Source organism: Lepidothrix coronata, unplaced genomic scaffold (assembly GCF_001604755.1).
Source record: "Lepidothrix coronata isolate B3197 unplaced genomic scaffold, Lepidothrix_coronata-1.0 Scaffold100, whole genome shotgun sequence".
NCBI lineage: Eukaryota > Metazoa > Chordata > Aves > Passeriformes > Pipridae > Lepidothrix > Lepidothrix coronata.
In genome coordinates, this window is record NW_016690280.1 from 2,379,506 (window position 1) to 2,391,737 (window position 12,232).

The 12,232-nt window shown below is 52.0% G+C and overlaps 1 protein-coding gene across 1 annotated transcript in view; it reads left to right on the forward strand.

Moving 5' to 3' along the window:
* The window catches only part of STK10 (serine/threonine kinase 10), a 46,822-nt gene that overhangs the window by 25,145 nt on the left and 9,445 nt on the right, over positions 1-12,232 (forward strand). The window contains exons 3-9 of the mRNA XM_017822989.1: positions 2,959-3,007; positions 5,467-5,616; positions 6,942-7,014; positions 7,711-7,905; positions 8,877-8,958; positions 9,860-9,994; positions 10,667-11,209. Coding sequence (XP_017678478.1) covers positions 2,959-3,007; positions 5,467-5,616; positions 6,942-7,014; positions 7,711-7,905; positions 8,877-8,958; positions 9,860-9,994; positions 10,667-11,209 — 1,227 coding nt within the window. The remainder of the gene's footprint in view (positions 1-2,958; positions 3,008-5,466; positions 5,617-6,941; positions 7,015-7,710; positions 7,906-8,876; positions 8,959-9,859; positions 9,995-10,666; positions 11,210-12,232) is intronic.

Here is a 12,232-nt window from a genome sequence, read left to right on the forward strand (position 1 = left end):
AGAGGAGGTGTGGGTGCTCCCCCCAGCACTAATTACTGTGAAGAAGCAGCTTTTGGGATGTCAGCAGTGGGGCAGAGCCCCCTCTTGGGCCTCATATCTCTGGTTCACAAGACCAGAGGAGCTTTTTTGGGACAAGGTGTGTGAAACCACTGTTTTGCAGCACTGCTGTGGCTCTTCAGTGAGCCCTGTGCAGGGTCCCAGCTCTCCAGGTCCCAGGGGATGGCGAGGTGTCTGAGCACAGCACAGGGAGCAGCCCAGGCAGTGTTGGGGGTGAAGGGCAGTTGGCACTGTCACTAGAGCAGTTACTGCTCCAGAGGGGCTAGGGGACACCTCACTAAAGGAGCAGTCAACCCATATAGCAAAGCACGTGGAAACAACCCTAAGAAAAGAGTTAAATGATCTTCCCAACTTGTTTCTCAGTGACAGACTGCCTGCCTCAGGGTGTCAGAGACTATCCCACCATCCTTTTCCCTCCTGTGGGTCTGGGGACGATGCCTGCACAGCCTCTGCCCTCTGAGCTTCCTCCATCTCCCAGCTCACACACAGAGATGGCAGTGTCCTGCTGCCACCAGGCCTGCCTTTCTACCTGCTTCAGTGGTAAAACGTTTCCCAGGTTGGCCCTGCTCCTGGAAGGAAGTGTGTGTGATCTGTGGGATTGCCAGTTGAGTTTTTTTAAATAGTATTTTCTGTGCTGAAACAAGCTCATTAGTTTTTTGGCTGTTCTGTCTATCTGGCCACACCCATGATTATTCTTTGGCATCTCTGCCCTTGTTGAAAATGCATATTTTTAAGTTTTCCATGTTTCCCATCTTCCCAGTGCATGAGCTGCAGCCTGCTGTGCCTGCATAAACATACATGGTCATCCTGGTTCAGATGGGCTGATTCTCCTAATTTTCTCATTGCTAGGCTGAACCTGAATGAAGTTTTGTGAGGTGAAATGCATCCCACGCAGATCCAGAGTCACATGTGTTGTGCTTGGCCTTTCCCGGTTTAAAAGCTCAGTGTGTCTGACCTGAGCACATTTTGGCTGTGCCAGCTGTGACCCTGGTAGGAAACCTCAGCCCAGCATCTGCCTGGGGGGACAGATCACTCACTCTGGGCTGGTCTGGGCTAGTGGCAGCTTGGATGATTTGGCAGAGGACATGTCCCATAGGTGGGATCATGGTATCATTGTGCAGAGGTTCCATCAGCAGGGTGGCTGAGCCAGGAGAGGCCCATACATCCCCTCACCTTCAAAGGAAGGGAAAGCCCTTGGCCTCCCAGCTGGCAGGTTGTCACCAGTGTGAGGCTTGTTTGAGGTTTTTTTCTGGTGCTTTGGGCTCTGAGGAGCCCAGGAAAGGCTGGTGTCTACTGGTGGTGTTAGTATGCTCTGATAAATGTGATGAGGAACGCTATAAAAAATATTGATTGAAATGAGCCTTGTAGTAACTCAAGCAAGATTAAAAAAGAGGTTTATATGGGCCACTGGTGCGAGGGCTCTGCTGGCCCACTGACATCCTTTCTGCCAGGCTCCTGCTTGAATCTGTGTCAGGTGTATATTTGTTCTCCAAGTTTGTGAATGGTTCATATGTCTTTCCAATTGCTTCTCTGCATCTGCCTGTTTTAAATGCTTCACCAGCCCTGGCCTCTGGTATATTCTTCTCCGCTTCCTCCAATGGTGCCTGTGTTGTACCTGCCCGAGTGTGTCATCTCAGCATTGTCTTCCTCCCAACTCTTGGACCTGCACTGATTCTTACAGAGCAATTCCAGGTTTCCTGCATCTCAGCACCTAATTCTGTTCCCCTTCCTCCTCCAAAACAAAGCAGTTGTATTCCAGTGTTGTCCAGGTCAATAACAGCCTTTCCCTTGCCCATGTGTAGGAGCTGCAGGACTGAAGGGTTGGGATGTGGCTTTACTGGAGCTGCAGGATTAGGCCATGGGAAAGAGGGAGCTTGAACCTTCTACCCGCAGTTCCTGCTCCAGTGCTTAGAGCTGTGTTGAGTAGCATGACCTCTACTTGAAGGGCTTAGAGAACTGTGCTGGTAAACAAACTGCCTTTGGTTGGCTCAGGCGCTGTCCTCGGAGTAAACTCTGGCATTTCACCTCTCTGGTATGTTGCCCTGTGTCACCTCAACAAGGAGAAGAGCTTGTCAGAGAGGTGAAGCATCTCTTGTCCCTTGTAATCCCTGGCTGCTTGAAATTGTAATCTGTTTATCTGAGCAGCCCTGGCTGCCCTGAAGGGGAGCTGGGAATGGGGGCCAGCACTGGGGCAGCTGTGGCTGAGTCTGTGCAGAGGTGAGGGGGAAGGGGACAATGTGGAGGGGATGGCAGGGCACAGGCAAGCAGGTATGTGGGACTGGCAGGACTCTGTGCATGTCCCTGGGAGAAAAACAGCATCAGTCTGGTGAGTGTACTCACTCTCTTTATTGACAGTTTCCTCTCAAATGGTTCAAAATCAAGGGAGCAATGAACTACTGAGCAATGTGGGGAAACAAAAATAGTTAAAAAAAACACCCTAAAGACATGACAGCCCTCCCCATCCCTCATTTGCCAGAGAAAATCCTGCCTGATTTCTCCCAGCCACGTCAGCTCCCAGCTATGACAGCTATCTCATCCTTTTGGCAGGGCTGCTCGGTGGAGCAGCCCCGGCTCCAAAATGCAGCGGGAAGAGATGTAAACAGAGAGGAAGGTGGAAATACTGAAGTCGGCTGCTTGGGGTGGCTGCTCGTGGTGGGCATCCAGGTACAGGGATGCTGGGGGTGTTCTGACCCCAGGGCTCGAGTGATCCTTGGTGCTGGGAGTGCCCAAGGGATGTGTCCTGGGGAGCTCCAAAGCCTCTGCACCCCCGGGTTGTGCTGAGGGGCAGCTTTGCCGTGCAGGGAAGCAAATCACACGGTTTTGTCTCCTCTTCCCTGCCTGGTGGCTTTTCTCAGTGAGACACAGACCTGACTTTTAACTCCTCTCTCTTTGTTCCCCCAGATCATGATTGAGTTCTGCCCGGGCGGGGCGGTGGATGCCACCATGCTGGGTGAGTGCAGCGCCGGTGCCGGGCTCTACTCCGTGCCCAGGGCGATGCCCGAAGGCATTTCCAGCCTTCTGGCTCGTTCCCAGGGGCAGCCTTCAGACAGATGGCAGGCATGGGTGCCCCAGCTCCTCCACCTGCCCTTTCTCTCCCATGAGTTTGCCTATTTTCATACCCGGAGCAGAAGGTGTGGCAGCCCCGGGGTATTTTTTGAGGTACCTTAATGTCCTTTTGTGATTTAAATGCTGCTGGGATCAGCAGATCACAAGGCATGGGGAGAAGGAAGAGTCTGGCTGGAGGGGAAAGATGATTTTAAATATTTATCTGCTGGGGGCACTGGGTGCTTGGGATCCTGTTCCCACAGCTTCCCGAGAAGGGCAGCAGGGCTGAGATGTTTAATCTGGGTGTCTGTCATGATAAATATCCCAAGATCTTTTTGCTGACTTCTCCCTATGGTATCAGTCATCTGTGAAGCAGCAGAGCACCTAATAAACTGCAGTTTGCAGTAATCCCAGGAATCTTCCCATTTTTAACTCTTCCCTTCCACACAGAGGGAGCTGCTGGGACCGGTAGTGTGTGGGTGTACCCCAAAACAGCCCTGGCTGGTGCTATGGCCCCCCCTGTGCCAGGGCTGTATGGACCCCAGGGCGGGGGGGTTGACATCCCTTTTGCATGGAGAATGGGATGCTCTGACATCTTGCCTGGAGCCTCTGGGACAGACCCATGTCTTCCTGGGGGTTACTCCCTTTCAGCCCTGATATTTCCAAAGGCCTTGCTTTCTGTTTATCCCCAGTAGGCAAATTCGTCATCTTTGTTTCAGCCCTTAAACCTTGTCCCTCCTTTAGGGAACTTCTTCAAAGCAGGTCCAAATCACTACATGAAAAAGTACATTTTCCAAAGTGCTGGAGAAATTGTGCCTTCCCCACAGAAAATCTCAACAGGGTTTTTTTTACCCATCTCTTGGGACATGAAAATCCCCCTGAGCATTGGTGGGTCTGTGGCTGTGGCAGTCAGTCTGTGGAGGACCTGGGAAGGGGCAGCATAGGAAACCATGAGCAAGTGGGCTGGCTATAGCACTGTCACCCCCAAGGGAGGGACAGGAGGAGCTGTGAGCTGGAGCTTAGGAATGTTCCCAGCATTAGTAAATTCAGAGTTGCTGAATGCTGCCTGTTCTATCTCCCCATCCCCACCAGCAACTGGTGTTTTCCCATTTAAATCTTTTGTACAAAACCTGTGGCCCACTGCACCTTGCTTTTGCCAGATGCTCCAGGGAAAATGAAAATAATCAGCTTCCCCCAGAGGAAGGGAGATCTTGGTGAGGAAGAGGAGGAACAAAGTGGCTGACCCAGCATCCCCCAGCCTGTGGCTGAGATCCTCACTCTCAATCTGTTTCAGTTGCTGGGGTCCTTCCCTCAGCCCCCATCCTGGCCATGCAGTTTGGCAGTTGATGCTGTCTAAGGCTGGGTCTGCTCTGCCTCAGGCTCAGAGCTGCTGGAGGAGGGATCTGCAGTGCAAAGGGCTTGCAGAGGGAGGGAGGGAAGCTCAGGAGATGCTAACCATCTGGAAGTTTGATGGTTTGCAGAGCTGTCGCCTTGGAAAGCGGTCTCAGATGGTGGAGGTGGCCCAGCAGAGCTCAGCAGGGAGGTCACACCAGTGACTGCATGTCCCTTCAAGCATCAGAAATAGAATCAGAGAATCACAGAATATCCTGAGTCAGAAGGGACCCACTAGGATCATCAAAATCCAACTTCTGGCCCTGCATAGGACAGCCCCAAGAATCCCACCATGTGCCTGAGAGCATTGTCCAAACTCTTCTTGAACTCTGGGACAGACAGCAGGGTATGAACTGGTGCACTGGTACCCAGAGCTACCCAAAAAAACAGCTCAGAGCAGTGGGTAGGGACAACCCTACCCTTTCCTTTGGGAAGTGGTGTGTCCCTCATGGGGTATAGGGGGGTAGAGTACATCTCCATGGCAGGGATAGCTCCCTCGGGAATGAGAGCATGGTTTTGTATGGAGCTCCTGGGTGTTCATGCCTGTGTTTGACCCTGCTGCCTGCAGCCAAGTTCATCTCCCTCCTCTCTACAGCAGCTGGGCAAGATCTAACTTGTGTGCAGGGACTTGTTTCCCAAACTGTCAGGGAACTTGCAGTTCAGACCCCCATCACAGGCACGCCTGGTTCCCCCTCTTTGTCCCCCTTATCCTCTGTTCCAGAGCCAAATGCCCCAGCTGTAGATTCCCAGAAGGGAGCTGTAAACCAGCAGCTCCAAGAGTCGGGCATTCTGCTGCAAGTGCTGGCTTAGGGAATAAATTACTTTAACAATCTGATTTGCATTGTCTCCTGCTGCTCTGACACATGGACAGTGGTTTTTCAATGGTCTGCTGGGTAACCTGTGCCTTGCTGCTGCTCAGGTGGAGCATCACTCTGTCCCTGTCCTGTTTAACATCCCTCTCCCTCCCCACAGAGCTGGACCGGGGCCTGACTGAGCCTCAGATCCAAGTGATTTGCCGCCAGATGTTGGAAGCCCTCCACTACCTCCACAGCAAAAAGATCATCCACCGGGACCTGAAGGCTGGGAATGTGCTCCTCACCCAGGATGGGGACATCAAGCTTGGTGAGCTGCCCAACAGGCGCTTGCTTGGCCAAGCTCCCCTGAGAGAGCAACTGTGGGTGGTGGTGCTGCCTGGGGCCATTCCATGCTGCACCCAGGACAGCCACATGCTGCTGGAGCTGGATTGTAATGTTTGGCTATGCCTGAGTGGGAGGGGATTGAGGGATGCTGTCCTGCCTATGGGACATCGCTGCTTGTCTGCTGGCTGAGAGGTGCAGGCAGGAGGATGGGAAGACTTTGTTCCACGGGAGGCAAAATGTACCGAGGCTCCCCAAGCCACAGCCATGCTCAGGCCCTCCTCCATGGATTTTTATTGCATGAATTTTTTTAATCCCTCTTTGAACTTGATTTTTGTGCTTTTTGGCCTGCTGAGCATCCTGCGCAGGGTGCCAGTTGGCAGGGCTGGGAGCTGGAAGAATTCCTCTTATCTGCAGAGCAGGTTTGGTGGTGACAGGGTGAGTTTTGCCAAAGGCTTGCTTTGCCAACTCACTGTGGGTTTGAGTTAAATTGGCATCCAGCAACCTGCTGGGGGATGAGAAGGTAAATTTGTCTGTATGAACTGGTCAGAAAGGTGCAGATCTCCACTGGATTCTCCTGAGGGGTGCCAGCAGCTGTTGGGTGTTCTTGGGATGTGTCTATGGGTGCTGATGGAGACCTGCCAGCCTGGGAATAGAGAAACCTTCCTGTGACCATGTACTTCACACTGTAGAAACACTGCTGGCTTGGGCCAAGGGTGACCCACAGTCAGGGACACCCTGAGCTCAGGGTGCAGATGGGTAACAGCTCCTCCAGGTATTATCAGGACTGTCTCAGAGAGCAAACTCACCTGGAGTAGGCTTGGTACCTTTTACAGGTCTTCCTGATTTGATTTGGATTGTGTTGGCTTCAGCAGCTCTCTACAGAAGGGACAAAATCAGGGAGAGGCATCATGCAGTGGCTGCTGTGCACAGGGCTGAAGGGAAAGAAGGAGTGTAACAGTACTTTGGGTTTTCTGGTGTAAAATGAGACTTTTTGCTATGAAATAGCAGTTCTGAAAGTATCTGCTTTTGTTTGCAGAAAAGATCTTGACTTCCTTCTGGATGTGTAAGGTTTGGCAGGGGTGGCTTGTCATGCCCCTGTCTTACAGTACATAGGAGAGGAAGGTCCTGGGGTTCATGTATCCAAAACCAAATTTGATTTCTGATGCTCAGTTGAGAGGGCACAGCATGTTGTATCGTGTTCCTGCCTCAAATAAATGTTTGCTTTTCAATCTGCATTTCAGCCAAGTGTGCTAATTCAGAGGGGTCTTTTAGTTTTCCTACAGCATCTAATGTTACTGCTCTTTGCAGCTGACTTTGGAGTGTCTGCCAAAAACATGAAAACCTTGCAGAAGCGAGACTCTTTCATTGGGACCCCTTACTGGTGAGTGACCTGCTTGTTATGAACCTTGAGTCCGTGAGGGGCTTCACTCCTCTGAAAATCAGGCTCGCCAGAAGTGGGGATCTCGTGGCCTTTGGGATGTGTTGGTGCCTTACCATGGGTGGGAGGATTTTTACAAGGAGTCATGGCTGCTCTATCTGCATGTGCAAGGGTTTTCCTTGCCTGAATGGAGCTGTGAGCAGCCTCGGTGGTGTGGGAGCACTGCGTGGTGTCACGGTGCCCTGGGCCGACCGAGGCTTGGCAGAGCAAAGGGACACATGTGTGCTGGCGTGTGTGCTCTCCCTGCTCCCCCACCTCAGGGGCTGGGGTGGGCTTTGGAGCGACTCCAAGCACATGGGAACGACTCCTCGCTCCAGAAACACGATCTCTAAATCACCCGACTTGCTGAGGGAATGGAATCGTGAGGATTAATTTATTGTCTGAAGCAACATCCGCGCCAGATGTCAATGGCCTGGGGGTTTCCATGGGCTGTCTCCGTGTCTGTGGAAGAGGGAGGGGGTTGGACCCCTTAGAAAAGACGCTGCTGCTTCTGAAACCCGGAGCTAGGAGGAAAGGCTGTTTTTATGTGATGCTGTGGATTATTTAAAGTCTTTAATTGCTGCTGCAAGGCTCACATTGTGTGGCAGTGGCAGTGGTGTCATCCCTCCCCATCCCTGCTCCTTGCTCTGCCCCTTGCAGGATGGCCCCGGAGGTGGTGATGTGCGAGACCATGAAGGACACTCCGTATGACTACAAGGCAGACATCTGGTCCCTGGGGATCACACTGATCGAAATGGCCCAGATTGAGCCACCCCACCACGAGCTCAACCCCATGAGAGTCCTGCTGAAGATCGCCAAGTCCGACCCCCCCACGCTCAGCTGCCCTTCTAAATGGTGAGGCGTTTGAGCCAGCAGAGTGCAGGTTTCCCAACTTGAAGAGAGAAAAAACCCCAGTCATTTCTAGCAGTTTTGTTTAATTTGAGAGCCCAATGTAGAATTCCAGCTGTATTTTAGGTCTCAGACTCTGCTGACAGCATGCAGGCAGCACGGGGGGAGCTGCTGCTCACCCACAGGCCCCCCTGACGTGAGGGGTGATCCCTTGGCTGTTTTCAAAACCTCCCATGTGTATGAAAGGCAAATTTTTCTCTAAACTTGGAGATGGCTAAGAGCTCCAGAATTTCTGGAAAGCCACTTCTGCATTTAAAAGTAAACCGATCAGTTAGTTTTAATTTATTTATTTATTTTTAAATCATTATAAAACCTGCTGTGTGATAGCCAGTAGCAAAATACTGAGAGAGCACTGGAGTCACAAGCGTTGTCACAGCAGTGCAGGCAGGACCACTAAAGTCCAGCAGGCAGGGTGGGAATGCTTCCTCTGGAGCTGTTCCGAAGCCAGAAGCAGATCAAGGACATGCTCTGGATCTCAGAGCTGTGCTTTGCAGGCTGAGGGTGCCCTCCTATGGGGTTCCTGGTCCTTCACAGCCATCGTTTCCCAGTGTGGCTGTGGAGATGACTCCTGGAACATCCTTGTCCACAAGCAGCTCCAGCCATGGGCTCCCTTTGGAGACTACCTGCTGGTGTCCTCTCCTGCCTCTGCCTTGGCCCTGGGGAACAGTGGCTGGGGCTCAGTCCTCACCATCTGTTGCCATCATAGGTAAGGCAAAATCTAGTCTCTCACTTGGCCACTTTGATGATTCGCTTACAAATAATCAGGATAACTGAGCATTGGGTTTCCCATGGGAGTGCAGAGGGAATTATGGAGAGCTGCAAACTGGGACATAATCTGGAAGAAGGATCAAGCAGAACCCTGTGGCATTCAAGGCCTTTCTCCCTCCTAAGCTTCTCACCAACAACTGTGTTTTCAGGTCCCTGGAGTTTAGAGACTTCCTGAAGAAGGCACTGGACAAGAACCCAGAGACCCGGCCCAGTGCTGCCCAGCTGCTGGAGGTAGGAACTGGCACCAGTCCCTGGACTGGGTCTGTGGCCCCAGACTGGTTTCAGATGATTTTTGTCTGTTTAGAAAGTTCATAGTACTTTTCAGCCACTAAAATGCTCCAAAAAGGATCAGCAATGTTTTTCCCCTTGGAGTGAACTGCAGAGCCCCTATGGACAGCAGCTGGAATAGAAATGGTTCCTGTTGCCTAAAAACATCCATCTGGCAGCCAGCTTGGATGATACCTGATTATCCCAAATTTAAATTCAACTCCTGTCTTTTCCTCCTGTCCCTTTTCAAAATAATAGCAAAAGCCTGGAAGGTGCTGTTCCGTGCTGACTGCAGCTCTCTCACCCTGCAGCACTGTCTGCACACTCCCATCCATGCTGGAGTCCCTGAGAGACCTGAGGGACTCCACAGCTTTTTGCTGAAGCTCAACACAAACACCCTGCTGTGTGCACTGAGTGATTCTAGCCTGAATTCAATTAAACCTTCCCCCAGGCTCTGTTTGCACCCAGGGGTACTGCAGACTGGCTCTTGCCTTGCTCCTGCTGGCATTCTGCGGGCTCAGATGCTCAGTGTGGGGAGGGGGAATGTCCCCTTGTTTAAATTCAGCTGGTGCTTTTGTGGGGGGGATGTTGACATAAAGCAGCTTTGCAGAGCACCAGGCTCTGAGCATCTGCGTGCAGAGTGTGTGTTTAACCTCAGCAACATGTTCTCTCTTGTTCTCCCTTGTGCCTGTCTGTAAATTCGTCTGGGGGGTTAAGCCCCGTGACACTGGAAAGAACCACATCCTCAGGTGGTTGCAGTTGTTTTACAGCAAGAGGTGGTCCGTGCCAGGACTGTCACTTGGCCACGAGCTCACAAGGTCTGGTTTTGGCCACCTCACACATGTGCACTGTGCTTGGTTTTCAGCATCCCTTCGTCAGCAAGGTGACCAGCAACCGGGCCCTGCGCGAGCTGGTGGCCGAGGCCAAGGCTGAGGTGATGGAAGAGATTGAGGAGAGTCGGGATGAAGCAGAAGAGGATGACTCATCGGAGTCTGCCTCGGTGAGCGCTCCTGGCATCCTGGCAAGTTTGCCAGTGTGGCTGTGGTGGGAGAAAGAGCTCAGCAGGCTGAGTTTACAGCTGTTCTGAGCCCCATGAGGTGGAGGCGAAATGGTTGCTTGGCCAGGGAGGGGCTGTTTTTCAGTGGCTGCCAAGGACATGGAGAAACAATGATACCGGCGGGTGGCCCAGTGCCTGTTCATAGGAGGGGCTTAAAAAAAAAAAAAAGAAAAATAGGCCCTGATAGAGGCTGGAGAAGCTGGACAGATCTGCACCTGAGCTGGCCTCTTTGAAGAGGACATCTCAAAGCTGCCTGGGTAGCCTTGCTGGGGGACATGCCTCGACCTCCCTCCTCTGTGGCAAAGGGTAGTGATTAATCCATGGTGGAGTTAGCCATGGGGAAAAAGTGCTTGATACATAAAGTCCTAGGCTGCTTCTTCAGAATATGTAGATTCTGGAGTTTTTTCACCATGCTTTTTCCTTCCAGATAGTGTCCACAGTCCTTGGGGCCACAAAACTGGAGAAAGTAGTATCTCAGGGCAGATGTCCTAAAGGGAAGATTTCCTCCCAATAACTCTTTAGCTGCAAGTGGTCTGAAGTGTAGGGACTTAGAGCCCTTGCAGTTGTGTTAAGTGTGGTGCCAAACCCAACATCTTCCCTTCCCTGTCTTTCCAGCCCCCCGGTAAGCACAAGCGGGACCCCTCTGAGGCAAGTCAGCTGAGTTTTGATGGGGAGAAGCCTCCAGACTCTTCCTTGCCCAAAGCAGTGAATGGGTCTGTGGGGACTGGCAAGGACACCACAGATAGACAGAGCGATAAAGTCTCAGACGAAGGGATAAGCGGTGACAATGACAAATTGGAGAGCAATCACTCCACAGAAACCCCCGCCAGCTCTGCCACCTCAGCCACTCAGGACAAGCCAGACATCATCTTGCAGCCTGGACATTTGGATAACTCAGCGGAGGGGAACAAGCAGCCTAGGGCAGGCAGCAAGGAGCGGAAGAGCATTGTGGAGCAACCGGAGAGCAGCCACCTGGAGAACTTCACAGAGGAGAAACTCGCCAACGGGAGCTTGGATCCCCCGGCTCCGCTACCCGGCAGCCGGTTCAAAGGGGACTCAGATTCTGGCAGCACTTCAGCCTCTGAAAGCATGGACCTGACCATTTCCTTGTCTGCTGACCTGTCCCTCAACAGGGAAAGTGGCTCCATCTCCCTGAAGGTGAGAGTGGTGGGCAGAAGTGTTGGAGAACACCAGGCTAACAAGGAGGGAGGAAGGCCTTCTCTAGAAAAGCAGTGTGTTTTCCCTGTCTATGAATTCACTGTCCCAGCTGGGCTCAGGCCAGCAGATCCTGCTGGTGAAGCTGTGCCATGGGGACATGGCATGTCCTCAAGTGAAGGAGAAGCTCTTGGTGGAGCTGCTGCATGTTTATGTATCCTCTTCTGCCCTAGGTCAGTGAAATCTGATGGAAGTCTGATGTTTTGTAGCTATTTTGGGGCCCTGGGAAGTGTGAAATAACCATGCCACTCCTAACTGTGTATGACTATGCAAGTGTGAAACCCCAAATGTGATTTCCTGAACTTTATCCATAGCCATCACTCTGCTGCTCTTTCCTAGAACACCTGGCCCCAGGAGAAAGTTCATTTGGGCTTGTGCCGCTCTCAGTTTTTCCAACCTGCCATACATCTGGCCTGTTTTGTGTCAGCAGTGACTTGCACAGAGACCTCCCAGGCTTCTTGGCTTTTGCTAAAGCTTTATGGAGGCTGGGAATGCTTGTGAGCCAGAGCTGGCCAGGTCAGCATGGCTTAGAGGAGGAGGAGAAATAACTGGAATGGTATTTGCTGAGCTTCAGGAGAAGAAATGCTGTGACTTGAGGGGGCAGAGTGATGTGTTGCACAAGATCTTTATCAAATTGCCTGCATGAGTGATGGCTTCCCGGCACAGAAACATGCTGGGAAACCACTCTCAGCAAAACATTCCTCCCCTCCTGCCTCCTGCTGTGACCAGGAGAGCCAACATCCCCCTCAGGAGCCTGCAGACAGTGTGGTTCCCTGGTGACAGAAATGTGATGCTCTTGCATAGCAATTTACCCCTTTCCCAGGACACCTGGTCTCCTTGGGGCCAGCCAAAGAGGAATACAATGCCACACATGGAGTTGTTCTCCCCAGTTGGTCCCACAGAAGGGGAAAAGAGTCTTTTGGGTTTTACAGGGAGTAAGCCGTGAAGAGGGAATCATGTTAGATC